Source organism: Solanum verrucosum, unplaced genomic scaffold (genome assembly GCF_900185275.1).
Source record: "Solanum verrucosum unplaced genomic scaffold, falcon-dt-bn FXZP01000103.1, whole genome shotgun sequence".
Classification (NCBI taxonomy): domain Eukaryota; kingdom Viridiplantae; phylum Streptophyta; class Magnoliopsida; order Solanales; family Solanaceae; genus Solanum; species Solanum verrucosum.
In genome coordinates, this window is record NW_026020048.1 from 2,593,424 (window position 1) to 2,612,342 (window position 18,919).

At 30.3% G+C, this 18,919-nt stretch overlaps 2 protein-coding genes across 2 annotated transcripts; both read right to left on the reverse strand.

Moving 5' to 3' along the window:
- Positions 1-1,926: 1,926 nt before the first annotated feature.
- On the reverse strand, positions 1,927-6,939 carry LOC125821837 (alpha-farnesene synthase-like). The gene is made up of 7 exons (XM_049501200.1): positions 6,712-6,939; positions 4,370-4,637; positions 3,844-4,201; positions 3,170-3,388; positions 2,935-3,079; positions 2,594-2,839; positions 1,927-2,231 (listed from the first exon to the last, which is right to left on the reverse strand). The coding sequence occupies exons 1-7, from the start codon at positions 6,868-6,870 to the stop codon at positions 1,941-1,943; spliced, it is 1,686 nt and encodes a 561-aa protein (XP_049357157.1). The 5' UTR covers positions 6,871-6,939; the 3' UTR covers positions 1,927-1,940.
- Positions 6,940-14,302: 7,363 nt separating this feature from the next.
- Positions 14,303-16,093, reverse strand: LOC125821847 (uncharacterized). The gene is made up of 2 exons (XM_049501210.1): positions 15,196-16,093; positions 14,303-14,961 (listed from the first exon to the last, which is right to left on the reverse strand). Exons 1-2 carry the CDS (start codon positions 15,821-15,823, stop codon positions 14,336-14,338), a joined length of 1,254 nt encoding a protein of 417 aa, XP_049357167.1. The 5' UTR covers positions 15,824-16,093; the 3' UTR covers positions 14,303-14,335.
- Positions 16,094-18,919: the final 2,826 nt, after the last annotated feature.

The following is an 18,919-nucleotide window of genomic DNA, read 5'->3' on the forward strand; positions in this document are numbered from 1 at the left end:
TTAATTATGCTACATTACTATAATTTTATTTAATTATAGAAAATGGTTAAATTGGGCCCCACTTTTGGTATAGAACGTGTAGTAACTCAATTCCCCTTTTATACAAATCTTCCTACTATCTCTCTTCCACTCTCACTTAATTTTATCCATAAAATCCTTCCTTCCGTTTTTATTTTTTGGTATTTGTATCATTTGTTTCAATTTCTCCCATTGTTTCATAGTCTTCAGCCATAATAATCTCAAATATCTCAGCCATAAGAGAATCACTCAAGGTATTCAAATGCATGCACAAAAATTGGATGATTTCTTATCTTTATGTAAGACAAGAAATTGCATCTACAGGCAACTAATCGAAGAAGAATAAACGAAGAAGAAGAAGAAGAAGAAATAGTCCAATCTGACTCAATGAACCAACGAAATGGGGAAGGAATTGTGGTTTTGTATAACTTAATTTCTATATTTTAATGAATTCAATTTTTTTATTTTTGTATAATGTTACGGGGTTTTTCAGATGTACAAATATTAATTTTCAGATTTTATACAACTATATACATTTAATTGTATATTTTTTTGTCCATCAGTGGTACATATATGATAGATTCATTTATATTTATCAATTAATTTTTTTATATATGATTTGTTGACATATTTGATTTGTTTAAGTTATGAAAATTTTCTAACTATATATATAACTCTACCGGTCAATTACACGTATAATAATAAATCTAGTAGTCACTTCATACATATATACAAATTCATTATGATTTTCAAAAAATTATACAAAAATTATATCAACAAAATTATATTTATACAAAATAAAAGTGCAATGTATACGTTTTTAGTAAACGCAATAGCTAACTCATATAAGTCAATATATACAAATATAAATACAAAGTAATTGATAATAAGCAATTGTTAGTATGAAGAGAGTCATATTTGGTATGAAACTCTAATGAGATACAATATCGTAATTTATGAGAGTATTTTCTTTTTTCTCAACCGAAATTATTGTCTAAATTCATTAAATTTTTTGAAAAACGAATTGTATATAATATTAAATTCATGTGAAATATACAATTAGGCAAACTGTAGCTAATGAACCTAATTAAGTTTTCTATAGTAGCTATTTGTGAAATTTTCCCTAAAATTATTAATTTTTTAATTGCTTAAAGAGACAGTGAACAGACCTTTTTTATTATAATTAATTTTTTATGTGTGTTTGCTGAACAATTTTATCTTATAAAAATGGAAGGATATACTATTATTTATTTGAGATGAAGGAGTACTTATCACTTCATTACAATCCTTCTTGGCCATTTTTAATAATGTGAGTATCAGGAAAAGCTTCGCATGGTATTTCGGGCCTGTTTGGATTGACTTTTGGCTTATGACTTATAAGCCAAAAGCCTTAAGTTAGGATTTCTAACTTATGGCTTTTGGTTTATTTTTGTTATTTTAGCTTTAAAATAAGTGCTTATAAGCACTTTTTAACTTTACCCAAACACTTCAAAACTGCTTAAAAACTATTTTGGCTTAAAAGCACCCAAAATAAGTCAATCTAAATGAGCACTTAATCATTTGGGGGAATTGACACACCTACGAGTGAATTTTATTAGCCACGTAAGATTCACTATAAATTTAACACCTACTTTTTTTTAATAAATCTATCAAGCTTATGATAAAAGATCAAAATAAATACATACCAGCAATAGAAAACTCTTCCACACACTTTTTTTTTAAAAAAAATCCATGAAAACTACTAGTATTTCATTACATTTTTAGTGGCCGATAGAAATGGTTGTTGAATGCTAAATTTGAAGATTTACAACCAAACAAAAAAAGGAAAGAAAAGGACTTAGTACATATCCACTTTACTTTTCTCTCTCACTAATGATAAAAATATGCCTTGCATGTGTAGACGTATGTACTATTTGTTGTCATCAATTGAGAGGAAGAGATTGAACCAAAGAAGATAAGATTTGTTGTCGAGTTTCTCTATCTTGAACACCAAATCCATCTCCATTTTGATATATGAAATGTGTAACTCGGGCAATATTCATTATGTACTTTATTAATGTAGATGATGAATTCGCAAAACAATGTTTGTTCATTTTCTTCCATGTTTCTATCACCATCTCTTCGATATGCTTCCTTGCTACATCTTCCTTAACATTTTCTTTCTTCATGTAGCACAAGATACATGAAGACACATCACCTCTTTCCAATTCAGCCTGTACTCGGAAATGTCAGACCGAATAATTTAATATCTATATCTATACACCAATAATGTAATTCTTTTCACAATATTATGTCATTTGAATTAGTCCTACTAAATACTACTTCATTAATTCGTTTAAAAAAGAATGATATAGTTTGACTTGACACAAAATTTAAGAAGATAAAATAAAAAACTTTTCAATCTTGCAGTCCTAAATTAAAGTTATAAATAACAAATTTACCATAGTGCCTTTTATTTTTTGGTCTTAAACATGTCACGTGGAAAGTTGAAAAAAAAAAGTCATTCTTTTTTTAAACAGACTAAAAAGGAAAGTATGTGATTATTTTTGAAACAGAGGGAGTAGTAATTACTTACCGTTGAAGTCCCAAGGTCGTTTCCAAGCCTGATTATAAGGGAGGAATAGTATATAAGGTCTTGTTCATTTTCAAGAAAATCATCAACTTGGGAGAAATCTTGAGCCAAACCAAGAAGAACATGAAGAGATAGCACAGTGCCACCTGATGATTTCCATCCATTATCTAAATATTCACTAAGTGTTGGTGTATAACCCGTTGAATCCCATTTAGCTTCCACAAGCAATGCTTTGCAAAATTCTGCCCACTGAAAACGTTTTATTTTCGTGTTAAATTTGTGTCATGTGTTACTGATTTAATATCATAGACAATAATTAAATTAAGTAACTAGCTAATATATACCACTTTTTGTAGATATGTTGACACTGGAAAATTCCAGCCTTTTTGTTGCTCAATTTCGAGAGCTACATCATTTGTGGTATCATATAGTTTCCTAAAACAGATTTGCATACATGATGGTAATTCCTCAACTTCCTTAGGATCCCATCTGAATAGAGGGAAAAAAGTGTGTGCTTTTAGATAAAATGGTCACACGCTTCAACATGGGTGAATAGTATATTGTAATTTTTTGTTATACCTGACAACAGCATCGGTGAATAGTTGTAGGTCTTGCAAAGTGCCATAAATGTCGTAGACATCGTCAATTACTATAATGAAAGTGATAGCTTTGGTGAGCCAATTCCTAAAATTAGAATGTTGAGGCTCAAAAGCAACACCCACGGACCACAAAAAGCTTTCGACAATTCTATCTCTGCTGAAGCTTACATTTTCTATCAGTCCCAAATTCGTCCACCACCTACCAAATTAACAACACGACAACCATGTCAATTTCCTCTTGTTTTTACATTAATTCCTCCAAACAACATGATAAGATACAAGTCGATTTTCCTGTCTCCCTATTTCCTCCTTATATATTAATTTCTCCAAACAACAGGATAATATGTAAAATAAATAAATATTTGAAGAGTATCTTCCTTTTAAATAAACAAATTAAAAAATTCCTTTTTTTTTCTTCAGGATGTCTGGTTTTATTATTTTTCTCGAAAATTTAACTTACACACACTTTGAAGGGGAGTTTTGGAGTAAGTGATAAATTACTCTACTATATTTTACCAGATAATTACGTAGTACCCATTAATTCTTATCGAGAGACCAATAAACTTATACTAGTAGTTATCTTGCAAGGGATCAGATAATCTTGTAAAATATCTTTTTTCTAATAACCTACGATGCATAAAACTTAAACTCTACCTCAAAATATCGACAAGATCTTTCTGATGCTCAGCTTGAACCATATTGAAGTTGAGTTTAGCTAATTGAAGAAGCTTCAAGTTTGACACCCTTTCTTCTTTTTCGTTTTCCTGTTTGGAGATTTGCTTTCTACTGTTGTACCATTCCACCTTCCAATGCAGTGGCATTTCCATTGGAATAATATTATTACAACTAATTTTCAAATTCTTAGTGCAAAATATTCTAGCCTCATCCAACATATTTTCATCCCTTAATCCCAAGTGAGAAGCTTCAAATAGTTGCATCATTGTTTTTGGATCCATGTTTGCGTCTACCTCGATCTGTTCACCCATCTCATCCATATAGCTAAGGAATACATCTGTATTATGCAAATATAAGTTTATGGAAATCAGTCTCAATTTATGTGATGGTGTTTGACTGGACATAGAATTTAATATAGGAAAAGTTTAATTTGAGTCGATGGTGAAATTTTAATTTGAATATCATATTATATATTGAGAAGTATCTAAGATATTTGTGTACGCACCTTGTGTCACATTATAGCCATACTGCCTAAAAATCCTAAAATATAAGGCAGTTGAATAGAGATCCATTTCAACGCCAGAATCCTTCAGCTTCTTTGCAAATTCCATGTTTTGTAGAAACACCATGATTTCCTTGTCAAACAGATGAGAGAGGGACATTTTGTTTATGCTATCTATAAGCTCTAATTTGGCCAATGGATTCTCTATTTCTTCCACAAGCCACAAAACTTCCTCTTTCAACTTTTGTGCTTCTCTTTTGTACTTCCCTTCCTGCATTATTAGTGAAAAAATTGAAGATAAAAAACTAACAAACTAATAGGAATAAATAAAAATATGACAAATATTATTAGTTTATTATTTAATGAGGATATAGTTTCATTTTATTACTGTGCGTCACTATAATTTAAAGCTCCATAGCAAATTAAACTATAGTCATAAAGTAATTAAGTTTACTATAACTATAAAACATTGTTTGATTAAATTTGTTTGTCATATATGAAATTTACCCTATAAAATAACAGCTCCCGCTATTCTTATTACTCCCTCCGTTTCAAAAAGAGTGACCTAGTTTGACTTGACACGGAGTTTAAGAAAGTAAACAAGACTTTTGAATCTTGTGGTCCTAAATTAAAGTTATGTCAAATTTAAAATTACCCTTTAATCATGTGGCCTTAAACATGTCACGTGGAAAACTGAAATTAAAATGTTACAAAAAAAAAAAAAAAAAGATCATTATTTTTGAAACAGACTAAAAGAAAATTGTGTCATTCTCTTTTAAACGAAAGAAGTATTTAATAATAACTTAAAAAGACAAAATAAGTAAATACTGTCCATAAGAATAATTAAAAAGTGGTGGTGGTTTTTTTATCCACGTACAGCTCGTAACAGCAACATTTTGCATATGCCTTGCTGCGGTCGGAATAATTAAGGAACATGATACTTATGATGATAAGACGTTTGTGTTCAAGTACACTACCTTCTTTATTTTAATCAGCATTATACTGGTACGCCAAGTAGCAAAACGACGAAAGTTTAAAAGTTGTCTTTTTGACTGCCGTCTAAGGTGACAGTGTGACACAATATATCAGCTGTTACAAAATTGAAAATTGCATATAGTTCTTTTGGTCTTCTGGTAAAGGTTGTGTTTGTGTCATTGTTTTGTTTGTACAAGATAGAGGAATTATCTGGGAGATCTAGGTTTAAATCTAGTTATATAATATTATTTTTCTCCACAAAACTCCTTTTTTTCTTCTTTTTTTAGTGGTAACGCACCCATGGCGGGTTTGCACAGTGTATGTATCCAAATTCCTGGCCAAACACACCCATGTTGGGTGTTTATCCATCATACCACATGGGTCCAATGAGTATATGGTGCCGGATCAATCCTAATATATTACTCCCTCCATCTCATATTAGTTGATCAGTATACTAAAAATGGTTTTTTCATATTATTAAATCAAGAAAGCATTAATTAAGTTTTTATATTACCCTTGCAATTAAATATTCTTTTTGTAAGTGTTCACTGTTCACATTTGTTGGTAAAATTCTCAAGAAGCTTTTTAAGGGGTGAATTAGTAAAATTGTCTTCTCATTCATGATTTCTTAAGCACTGTGCAAAATTAAAAGTGATAAACTAATATGAGACGAAAGGAGTACATTGTTGAGTACTCTTATGAATCGGGAAGTCAAAAATTTCATTAACAGTACTTAATAATTAAGATATACTCACAAAAAATAATTTATGAACTATATACTTTGTATAATTTTCTTTATATAATTTAATCATTCTGAATGACTTAATTTTGATACACGTTAATTCTCTTGTGAAAACATACTACACATGCATAGATTCAAATGGATGACACAACCTGACTTAGCTTCTAAATTCTAAGTTGCACAAGTATTAACATAGCTAGAGAAAATATTTGGTCATGGTTCTAAGTTAGATTGTTGTCCTTGAATTTAGTGTTGATCAAAATTTAAATTTTTCTACCTACCCAACCTCTTAAAGTTACGGAAATTCACTGAATACATTGAGCGGTAACTAGGCTACTTGTATCGGATTTTATTCTTTTATCCGGTAACTATATGATTATCGGGTATGTTATTGTTGTAATCGATAACTATGTAAGCTCCGATCCAACGCTAAGCTGATTTAGTAGCAAAGGTAGTGTTTGTCTTATATTTTGAATTAAGTCATTTTGACTTTTATATATAGATCGATATAGTTTAAAGAATTTTTGTACAATTACGGTATATTATAAACTTTTGATATAGCAGATATAACATATCTTGAGGTATAACAGAGACCAAAAAAAAAAAAACAATCACAAATTAAACTTACTGAATATTGACTTTTAAGTGACTGTAGGATGTCGTACTTCCAAATGTTTGGCTTGTAATTAGCATTTCGTCGTTGAATTAGGCTTTGATCTATCTTACTCTCACCAAATGATGCAGAATTGATTTGGTTACAAAAGACAGATTGCTGCTCACTAGTCATGATGATTTTTTTCTAAAGGAAAAATATATATTGAACAACAATATTGTAGGGATCCTAACTAGAATGTAATAAGAAGAAGAGAAATGTGATTGAGCATATTGATTAATGTACGTAACTATTTATATAGACGATAAAGTCTAACGTAGCATCAAATAAAATTTGAGCCATGCAAAAAATAGAGTAGTGACATTATAATTTTTAACAACCAAGCCCTTAGGCCCTAGCTTAGCTTGGATCGACTTTTCTCCTGTGGTAGTCTGGTCATATGAAATACTGAGTAATTTATGGTCCCCAATCCTAAGTTGCTGAATACTTTGTATGTATTTAATGAATGCTTTAGACACGTTTATTTGTTTGTGAAAACATACTAGACTCCACGGATCGTTTGGTTAGTTAGATAAGGAATACAAATTTTGGGATAAAATGTAGAATTATTTGATCTCGCATTAATTTATGAGTATTAATTAGTTTCCTGATGTATTTTGTACTAAAATGGTGGGATTAGTTATTCTATATGGTGGAGGTATATGATAGCTAATCCATTGGAATATCTCACCCTAGCTCAATTTGTAGGATATCATATCCTGATAACCAAACGACCCCTTATAAGACTGTATATATGACTAACTAATTTGTAACAAACGTTTATTTAGTGGGTACGCCATATATGTACACAAATTTCGAGTACGCATTTCTCTTGGTATCTAATGTCAATCAATAAAATTATATATATATATAAAAAATAATTTAAAACTAGATATTAATGTTAAAATAAATGTTTTCATATATAAAAGTTACAAAGTTGTTTTAAAAACCTGAACCTCTTTTTTAATATATTTCATTCTTTATTTAATTTATTTTGTTTACCACATTATATTGTGTTGGTTTAGCATTTTAATATTACTATTTTAATATATTAATTTGCTTTACTTTGAGTTAAAAGAGTGTTAGTGGGCATTCTTACATTGCATCCGTTGGTGAGGCATATATGACATTACTCACCTATCAATGCACATAGGTATTATTGCCCATTATTTTTTGGTTACAAAAACGTTCCACTGAACGTTGGGTTAACATCTTGGGCAGTTTTGCATTTGCACGTTGGTGCATTTGTTGCCCACACAATTACTTCTCCAAATTATTCCTCCATTACACCTTGTAACCTATGTAACTCCTAAGATCATTATCTTCACTATTTACTACACCATTATCTTCCTATTCATTGCTAGGAAGACTTCTTCTAGTATAAATAGTGGTGGTCTTCATTTGGTTTGTGACACACAATACACAAGAAAAATATAGAGTGCATAAGGTTTGTCAAAAAGAGAGTTCTTATTAGTTGAAGGAAGGTGTTTCTTTTTTGTGGAGCTTTGGACTCAACTCTTGTCCAGAGTTGTTGAGTTATACTTTGTGAAGGCTGTTGTATCCTGGAGGGGACAAGTCAAGAGGACTACTGCTGGACCAGTGAAAATATTTACTGCAGTGGACTTGAATCTCCTTAAAGAGAGCGAGATATCCGCGCCTCAGCCTGAAGAGATTTATTTTCTTCATATTTATTTTCAATTGTAATCTTGTATTTTTATTATCTTGTAAGTTTTTCACTAACATATTGTCATAAAAAATCCTAGAAAATAATTATTTAAGAGGAAAATAGTAAATGACAATTTTATCTATTGTAGTGTCTTTTAATGAAGGAAAAAGTTCAATTAATAACATTTGTAAGACCTTCATATTTTTAAAGTAATATATATATATATATATTTCTATTATATAGAAGAGTGAAGTGGTAGGACGACCTAGGGTAAAAATGTAATTTCATTCTAACAAAAATCTATTAAGAAAGATAGTAAATAATTCTAGAAACATCTTTTTATATATTAAGTGAATTATGATTAAGGATAAAAATGTAATTTCACGCTAACAAAAATCTACCAAGAATGATATCAAGAAAATTAAATAGTTCTAGAAACATCTTTTGTTATTGTTATTACCATTAACTTATTTTGTTATTACTTCACTTTCTTTTCTTTTGTGAGTTATTGTAATATCTATTCATTACTCTATTTTACTATTACGTTAATTTAATGCTTAATATTTTTTCTATTCATTATGTTAATCAAAAATGCCTACTTTAATATAAAAATTCATTATGAATTAATTATTTTCACCTTTGTTTTGGCTCTAATTAATATACTTGAAAAGAAATAAGTGTGATAAAAATTAATAATATGTAGGACGACCAAGGGTAAAAATATAATTTCATTCTAACAAAAATCTATTAAGAAAGATAGTAAATAATTCTAGAAACATCTTTTTATATATTAAGTGAATTATGTTATGATCAAGGGTAAAAATGTAATTTTACGCTAACAAAAATCTACCAACAATGATATCAAGAAAATTAAATAGTTCTAAATATTACACACTTCAGTATAAATCTCTTATTAGGAAGACTAATAACACAATTTTTTCAACATTAAGAACTTCATTTTTCATCTATTCCCTAATGGCCCTACTTTTGTAAATCAATTATAAGACAAAAGTAAAATTCATTATTTCTTAGTGAACACATCACTTCTGAAACTTGTCCATATAACAAATTGCAATTCTCAAAAGGCGTAGTTCATAAGGAATGCAATCAGTGAGCAAGCTCTTTAAGAACAAAATTTTCAAAAATTTCGGAGCATGTTATATCCTTTTCTTTGGTTCTCTTTAGACTTTTCAATTTCATGGTGTTGCTTTTCTTTCTGGATTGTAAAGATACTTTTTGAAGTATCTAATTTACTTGATTTCTCTTTTTATGTATAATCCCAAAATTTCACATAACATATATGTCATTATATAATTTATTGAGAAACATATATTATTTATTAAGTACTATTATTTTATCATCAGTTAAAATCATTTTTATCAAGTTATAATATAAATTATTATTTTAACTACCTTATGTTAAATTACTGCAATCTATAATTATATTAACTTTTGTTAATATTTTTAACATCTCATTATTTGAGGTATAACATTCATTCATCGGGTATATAAATTACTTTAGAAAAAAAATCTTTCGTTACTATACTAGATTGTTCTCCTGATTTTAATGAATATAAAGACAAGATATAAAGTCATAACTTTTTTTATCCTTTATCACTTTGTAAATAATGAGATGATTCATTCTAATTTTCATCAAGTAGGTCGTTATTTTTGTTTGTTAAACACCTTTAAAACAAATTTATAAGTGTATTCAAAATTAATCTATAGGTGAATAGTAGAATTTATTGCTTCATATATTTTATGAAAATTGTTAATATATTGAGAATAATTTTAATCTATTCTCTTGAATAATTTTCAAATAAAATAGAAAAAGAATACCATTAAATTAATTATTTAATTCGAATATATATGTTTGACATGATGTTATAATGAGCACTGGAGCATCTGATATTTTATTATTATTTGTATCATGTTTATTTGAAAATGTCATAATAATTTTTCTTTTTGAAAACTAATTAAATTTCTATTATAAATATATATAATATTGTAATATTGGGCCCGTAAATGGGCCTTTCATTATATTGGGCCCGTATTATGGGCTTAAAATTATCTCGTATATAATATATATGCTATTGTTGTTGTACTAACCCTAGTTTTATTATGTTTGTAACATATATATGGTTCCTTTAGTAAAAAGACCTATCTAAGCTTGCGTTTGGAGAAACAATATGAAGTAATGATTTCAAATTAGCATTTGGACATGTGATTTGGGACCTTGATTTGAAATTTCAAATTCTCCACAGAGCATAATTTGGGATATTTTAATTTCTTGTTTATGATCTATGATTTACTCAATTGTTATGATAGATAAAATAAAAAATTAAATTATTTTTAATAGATTTCACAACTTATTTATATCCACATCATCAACATAGGACATATTTCAATTCATAAGTAAAAGTTCTTTTTGGTGAAAATTATGGATGACAAAGTACTATTGATTCTCTTGTTATTTGCGAAGGCACTTCATATTAAACATATATATGCTCTTTAGTATGATAATTATGAATCCATATAAGAAACAAGCCATTGAAACAATAAAATACTTCAACACCATGATTTATTGTCGGAAGGAATTAAAGTGACAGTAAAGAAGAGAAAAAATAGTAAATCTTTCTATCCTTCTGTCATTGTTGATAAATAAGAAATTTTTGAGAACTTTAATGATTCTTGACATGATTGAGATGCTTCATCGTAAAGTAAGTAAGGCTCAAAAATTTCAACATATTTCTTGCAAGTTTTAACTTTTAAAACATTTTTGAATAGAAGAAGAGACTAAACCTGCTTAGGACTTGGCCCAAATTCCGGCACTGCGAGAGGTTTGGGCCATTCTCAATACTGGCCCATCCAGAACTTTTTTTCAAGTCCATTATCTTGCAAGAGCGACGACATTTTTTAAAGGAAAAATTAACTGAATACACATCTTATTTTACCATAATCTCTAAAATTTCTTATCATCTAAAAAAATTTCAAAAATCCACTCTCGTATATATCACTCTCATCTTGCTGATACATCTCCATCTGCCTCTCGGATACATCCCTCCCCTTTCTTATACATCTCTCCGCTCTGATACATCCCTCACGTATGTATTCAGATGTATGTTGATGTATCTGGATGTCCTATACCCTCTCTGATACGTCCCTCACCTATGTATCCAGATGTCTGTTGACGTATCCGAAAGTCCAGTGATGTATCCGGATGTCCTATTCCCTGATACATTCCTCCCCTTTTTGATACATCCCTCGCCTATGTATCCAGATTTTTGCTGATGTATCCGGAAGTCCACTGATATGTATAGATGACCTATTCCTCTCTGATACATTCCTCCCCTCTCGGATTCATCCCTCACCAATGTATCCGGATGTCTGCTAATGTATCCATAAGTCTAGTGATGTATCCGGAAGTCCAATGATGTATCCGATATCCATAAATTTTAAGGAATTTTTATAATGTGAAAAAGAGTAGGGAAATAACGTAATTAACTCTTAATACCAGATATAGTAGGTAAATTATACCTCAAAGTTGGTAAACTATCTATACAGTTACTTGTCAAGAAATTTTGTTCAAGTCCATTATCCAACAAGAGTGTTAAAACGTAATTGTTTCTGAAAAAAAATATTTATGGTTAATTAATTATTATTAAATAATTTCGCTAAAGATCAATTTTGGTGTACCTTATAAATTGTGCATTATACTTTCAAAGCAGTGCTTTGGAAAATATCAAAATAAGTAAAATAAAAAAACATCCTACATTTAGTTAAAACACTGTAGCTGGGTGAAATGAGAAAATGGAAGTGGCATTCTAGTCTCTAGAGGGCATGAAATCATACACTTCTTCCATTCTAAAATAAATAAATTTCTGACTCCCTTTATATGATCCAAAAGGAACTAAGTCCAAGAATGTATTGAGTAATTTTTCCAAAATAGCCGTTCCTTTTAATTGATTTTTCAACTATCTCTGACTTTAAGATAAGTTAAGAAAGAAATACAAGGATAATATTAATAAATTACCCTTTAATTGATGTCAATAACTAAATTTTTAACCAAAAAATCATTCATTTTGAAATGGTGGGAGTACAAATAGGACTCGCTTGGTATGCTGAATTGAAATTATTTCATCACTTGTTTAGTTGGTGCCTAGTGGGATAAGATATCAATTACACTTTTTTTTGTTTTTCATCCAGTGTTTGATATCCACATTGGAGTCTGATTTAATCTTGATTCACATCAGAAATTCACACATTGAAGGTAAAATGCTCCTTAAAAGAGACGACTATGTATTTAGAAAGCCTCGAACCCGAAACCTCTGATAAAGTTTGAGATATCATTTACTTTATAGATTGCATAAATCCTACAAATTAAAACAATCCCTACGGTTCTTGACTGGCAAAATTTAGCTAGACTTGATGTAGTACTGAGGTTGTGTTTTTCTGCTTTGTTGTTTTAAATTGACTGGATTTACACCAAAGAAAAATGACCCATAGATCAACCAACTGTATAATAATGACCCATATGTAGTAGTCCTTGCAAATGCAAGTCGCTGTCAGAATTTATTTCCAATTTTAGTGAAGTCCAATCCAAAAAATAAATGCATACTATACTTTCTTCTTGGAACTTTCAAGGATTATTAACAACAACAAAAACAAATTTTAGCGGTAACAAATATACACATTATCAAAGAATGTTAAAGTTTTTACAGAGATTAATTAATTGCCATTAGATTCAATATCGTTATAGGTTTTAGAAACATTTACAAAGAGTGTTAATTGTCTATAAAAAAAACATATTCAACAACAGTTTAATTAATTATTGATAAAAATCATTTTTAATGTACTTGTATTATGAATTTGACCCCAGAAATAGCAGTATTACAAAAGAAAAAGAGTAATACTACTCATCATGAATCTTTTAGTAAGATTTTGATTTCTTACAGATTTATCCGTTGTCATTATTGAATAGAGAAAGACAAAAGTTCATGAATGAGTTTGCTCCCCTGAATTAATATATTTATTGTTGGTGTTCCAATTCAAATTTTATTGTCCCCTGAATTAAGTATTTATGAAATTATGAAAGAGTGCAGTTGGTGATTTAAATAAGGGGGACATGAATAATAGGAGTATAGAGCAACTAGAATCAACACTATTAAACTTGTGAACATCTTCTTAAAATTTAAGGAATATACTCTCTTTGATTCAAAATAAATAAACGTTGGAAGTTTAGGACTTATTTTTTAATTCTATAATTAATCATGAGATATTTAGTGTTTACTGGCTAAACTGATTTATTTGTAGTCTATTAAAGAAAAACTGCTCAAAATTATTTGACATGTGTTCTCATTAAATCACTTAGCTATGTAAACTTATATGATTTAACTTAAACATCTGATATGAATAATTTCTTTTTAACAAATGCTCCCTACAACCTTACCAAAAGTTTTGTCAATCCTAGGCCACGAACTCGATAACGGTTATTAAGAGTAAATAAATATATCTCATCCATTACACCACTTATTATGGAGATATCTCGAATTTTCCGCTTACATATTAAGAAAAACTTCCTTTTGTTCTAATTTTTTTTTATGATGGTGTCTGGACAAGCTTTCACGCACCTCAATTAATTTCATGGGATATTTGTCACATCTGATCATCAACAAATACCAAATTACTGTATCCACCAAGGGAGAGTTTTTGTGGTCACATTTTACTATTAAGTAGCAAGTTGAAATCACCAAGAAAGAAACTACTATGATTCAAACACCCATATACCTCAATGCAAAAGAATAAAATTTACACTTGTTAGAAGCAGGACACTTCTCAACTAATTAAAAAAAGAAGTATGGAATGAGGGAATCAAGTAAACATAAAGAACTCCAATTGATCTTACATGAGAGAATGGCTCATGCACAATGTATATTTATGATTTGCAAATCACCACAAAGCAAGGAAGCAAAGCTTTAGGACTGAGCAAATAGAGTTCTTCAATGTTTGAGTAAAGTCCAACTTTGCCAGCCAATGAATCAAATCCTGATTGACCAATCAATTCTTGAACATTTTCCAGTGGTCTATGCACTCTACCAGCAATTACTCTGCATACTATTAGAGCCTTTCTCCAAGATAACATATTTTCCTCAATGGCTTCTAGTGCTCTTCCACTTGTGGAAGCTGTAAAAACACCAACCCCACCATTGATTTCCTTCTTGATTGAGAATCCATGTTGTAGAATCCTGCAAACTTTGCATTTTTCTGATGTACATAGGCTAGAAGAGTTATTCATGCCAAGAGAACATTCAACGGTTGTGCCAAAGAATCTTAAAAGCTCATTCCCATCTGCTAAGCAACGAGGGTGTTTCTTGGCGAGTTTACTGGCTCTGATCTTTACTAATTCGCGATATTCCTCGAATTGAGCTAGTACTTTCTGCATATTGTGAACTTTCAAGATTCTCTCAATACCATTTGAACTGTTTTCAGGCTTTGACCAGCTTGTTCTGCATATTATCTCTACAATTTTCCTTGAAGAATCCCCTTCAACAAGTTCTGTCACTGAAAAACATATCAAGAATATATGCTTTAAGGTAACATATTCACACACAAAAAATAAGATATGCAATGAAATACTATCAGAAAGACAGCTCTTCAATTGCTGCACTAAAAACAGAAATTTAAACCATCTTCACATAAACTCAAAAAGAGATCAGATCCAATCACTAATGTGGAATGTGGTTAAACCGAAAAAAAAGGTATAGCATCAACAAGAAGCAAGATAGATGTATATACCAGCATGTTTTGAGAGATGATGTGCTTCAACAGCTTCCCATTTCACAAATTGTTCACCACATTTATGACAAGTCAAGCCATGGGAATCTGCACCATAACAAGCTCTAGGCCTAGAAACAACACCCCCAAATCCAGGTCCTGTTTTTCTTGATAAATTCCCAGGTGACCCTTTTCTTATAGGGCTACCAAAGCCTCTATATTTCCTTGATGACCCAATATGGTGTCCCCCAGGACCAGGGGTCCCTGGTTTTAAAATACCCATAAAAGCAGAAATACTCTCAACATTATTCCCAGTACTACTCCCATTACCATCTTGGAAATTACAGCTAGTAATCTTGAGTTCACAAGTTGAATTACTCAAAACAACTTCATGAGTAATTGGATTCAAAAGCTCACTGCTTCCAATAGATCTTGGACTCTGTAATGGTGGCTTCTCCATATGCCTTTTACTTCCATGTATAACATCTTTCAGATTTGCAATTGATCTTGAACAACCTGACCTACCTGTCGTCGCCTTTTTCGTCGATATCTTGCTTAAATTTCTCCCATCACTTCTTGGATCATACACATCTTTTATCTCTGATCTACACTGCAATGATTTCTTTAAAGCAAACCAAACTGCTGGCATTTTTTTTATCTCCTCCTCCTCCTTTTGACCTTCAAATTAGACAAATCTTGAAAATATACATTGAATCAAAAGTTTTGAAGTGTTTGTATTGGGAAGGAAAAAAATTTGTTTAAGGAAAAAAATCTTCCCTCCATATAAGTTTTCCTGTTTGAATAGTGAAGTCACCATTTGTGTAAATTTGTGTTGTTCAACCATAATAAATGCTGTAGTTTTACTATGGTCCAAAACTTATGGAAACTTCTTCAAATACATAACATTATTCAGAGTTTCTTGCTATGAAAAAACAACATAACACGTTTAATATTCTTAAATTCAGTAAACAAATCAGCATCAAAGTTATTGTCTTTAATTGTGGGATTAATTAATGATAACTATATTATTCAATGGGAAAGAGGAACTCTGCCGTATAGAATCATCTCACTACGTGACATTAATGTACAAACTAATTGGTCATAGACTCATAGTAGTACATATAGGAAGAAAATAAAATAGATTTAAGTTATATATACCGACCATATACAGAATTTTTACCCATGATATATATTATTATTTTTTTGCATATAGATAGTAGAAACCATCACGTCAAATTTGAACTTGTTCATTCAAATAAATTCAAATTCTAGTAAGTTATAAGCCATGTACGAAATATTATTGTTAGTACATTAATTACGCATTCCAAAATAGAAAAGAGTATTGTATAAATTGAAATCAGCGGAATAAGAAAATTAAATACAAATTGATAGTGTGAAATAAAAAGATGGTCAAGAAATTGAATTAAATAGAGTTGAGTTGTTAGTTATTGACCTAGAAGAGTTATTAGGAGGCATGTGACGTCTGTTCATCGACATGGAATATTTTAATAATGGAGAATTAAATTAAATCAATTGGTTGAAAACAAACAATAAGTGTACAAAGACATGACAACAGAAGGTAATAAAGTGCCATCATATGGCAGTAACTTTTGAAAATATCCATCAATTACAACTTCCTACTCAATGCTTGTTCCTGTAAAGACAAATGGAAAGGATAAATTCGATACAAACAAAGCCTACACAAGAGAAAATAAAACAATTTGATTACGAAGGAAACTAGATAAACTGCTACAATAACCAAAATCACATGTACCTAATCAATGATTAAATACCCCACTCAAACTTTTGCCCCTTTAAGTTAAGTTATATGGTTTAATTTGTATGCGGATAATTATTTAGCTTGTACATATAATCCTATATATGCACTTTACAAATATATGCGTATATAATGAACTTCAGAATCATAAACTTCAAATCGTGTATTTATCTATGTTCATTTGCACACAACATATTCTTATACTATCTACAACAACTATGCTTCAATATATCCCAAATAAGTTGCGGACGTACACCTATTCTTTAGGTTAATAAAAATAGGGTAGATCTACAACGGAAGTTACGGGCTCAGTACGCTTTAATTCAAACTTTGTATTTGTATTAAGAAATTGACTTAATATGTATCTCTATTCTCTAAATAATTTATCTAGTACCCAATAAACAACAAAAATATATACCATTCAAAATTCATAAACTTAAAAATTTCTAAATCCGCCCTGACAAAACACTGATGCATGTGATCTAGCATTAAAATTTTGGTGTTGTGGCTATTGGGTACATCTACCGTCATAAGTTAGAAGAAGAAGAAGAAGAAAGATTATGACATAGTGCTAAAATTGCAGATTGAAGGGACCGACTTCTATCTTTATGGATGTAGATCAATAAATTACTCTCCTTACTTCAAAATGCCAATTCATCTACAATTGTGACCTGTGATAAATTAAAGGGTCCCATTTTTAATTCAATTTCTATCTACCATTTGAGATGAAAATCCCCCACATTTAATTCCTCCCAACATCCTTTCTTTAATCTTTATGATAAGAATACTTTCATTAAATTTTATTTTTTGTCAAATGCATTAAAAATAAATTAAGCCTGGATAGTTTACCCTACTATTACTAGCGGGAGAAAAAGAACAAAACAAAAGTTACCCTACTTGTCGATATGTCACCTACACGACAAGCAATAAGTTATTTGCAAGATATGTTAAAACGATATGAACTGAATCATTCTAAAAGTTAAATGCTTAGATATACTATATAATTTTTCAACACAATTCTGAAAGACTCCAAGTTTTTAATTAGGTATAAACATCGATATGTGCATAATTACCGTTTTATTCTTTCTCGTTGATGTGTGACGTGAAGCGTGTTAACTGGTATTTACCAGCTGGTTCACCAAGGCAAAATATGAGTATATAACTTTGTCAAGAATCACTAATTTTTATTTTTAAATTGTTCCAAAAGCAGAAGTTGCTTCTAATAATTGAAGGGACGTAATATTTGAAACTTATACTAATAAAATCAGCACGTCGTCTCCATAAAACCTGGTTGAGCAACCATATTTTTAAAAGAAAAGTCAAAACAATCATAGATAGCACACAGAATATTGATAGAGAAATGTCACATGGCCATTGACCACCATCCTCCATGTTGGTTAGAAATACATTAATTCCTTCCTAGTCTTTCCTGCATATGTACATTACTTTGTTTCAAACGGGATCCATTAACGGGTCTCTAGACCGGTGAACTGAACAGTTTAGATTCTGAAATTGCATCTCTGGTTAGACAATTTACCACAAGCTTATTTGAACAAACTTTTACAATGCATATCATAAAGTTATCGTTAGCATTAGCACCATTGCTTGGGTTGAATGGATCTTAAACTGTCCCTATTCAACAAGGTAAATATAATTGATTTACAATAGAAGGAAACAAGAATGGGTTATGGGTTTGTTTTGCATGATGATACATCTACCCTCTGAACTTCTGAAAGATTATATAATCCACGGGCAGGACTATACCTACATCCCTTCATTTAGAATTATCCCCATAGAGACAATTTATAAAATACAAACACACTAGGCCCAACCTATGATTAAAACAATTGACTATGTACATGCTATAGAAGGTAAGGTTGGGGGTAGGGGCTACCCGCTACAGTGGTGGCGTTAAAGATAAGGTGTGCTTGAGTAGAAAAATCACAATCAACGTGAAATGTCACTGGT

Coding starts and splice junctions, on each gene's coding strand:
- LOC125821837 (XM_049501200.1), bottom strand. CDS start 6,870: ATGACTAGTGAGCAGCAATCTGTCTTTTGTAACCAAATCAATTCTGCA. Junction 4,638..6,711: donor CACTTAAAAGTCAATATTCA/GTAAGTTTAATT, acceptor CTAATAATGCAG/GAAGGGAAGTACAAAAGAGA. Junction 2,232..2,593: donor ACGACCTTGGGACTTCAACG/GTAAGTAATTAC, acceptor TTCCGAGTACAG/GCTGAATTGGAAAGAGGTGA.
- LOC125821847 (XM_049501210.1), bottom strand. CDS start 15,823: ATGCCAGCAGTTTGGTTTGCTTTAAAGAAATCATTGCAGTGTAGATCA. Junction 14,962..15,195: donor TCATCTCTCAAAACATGCTG/GTATATACATCT, acceptor TATGTTTTTCAG/TGACAGAACTTGTTGAAGGG.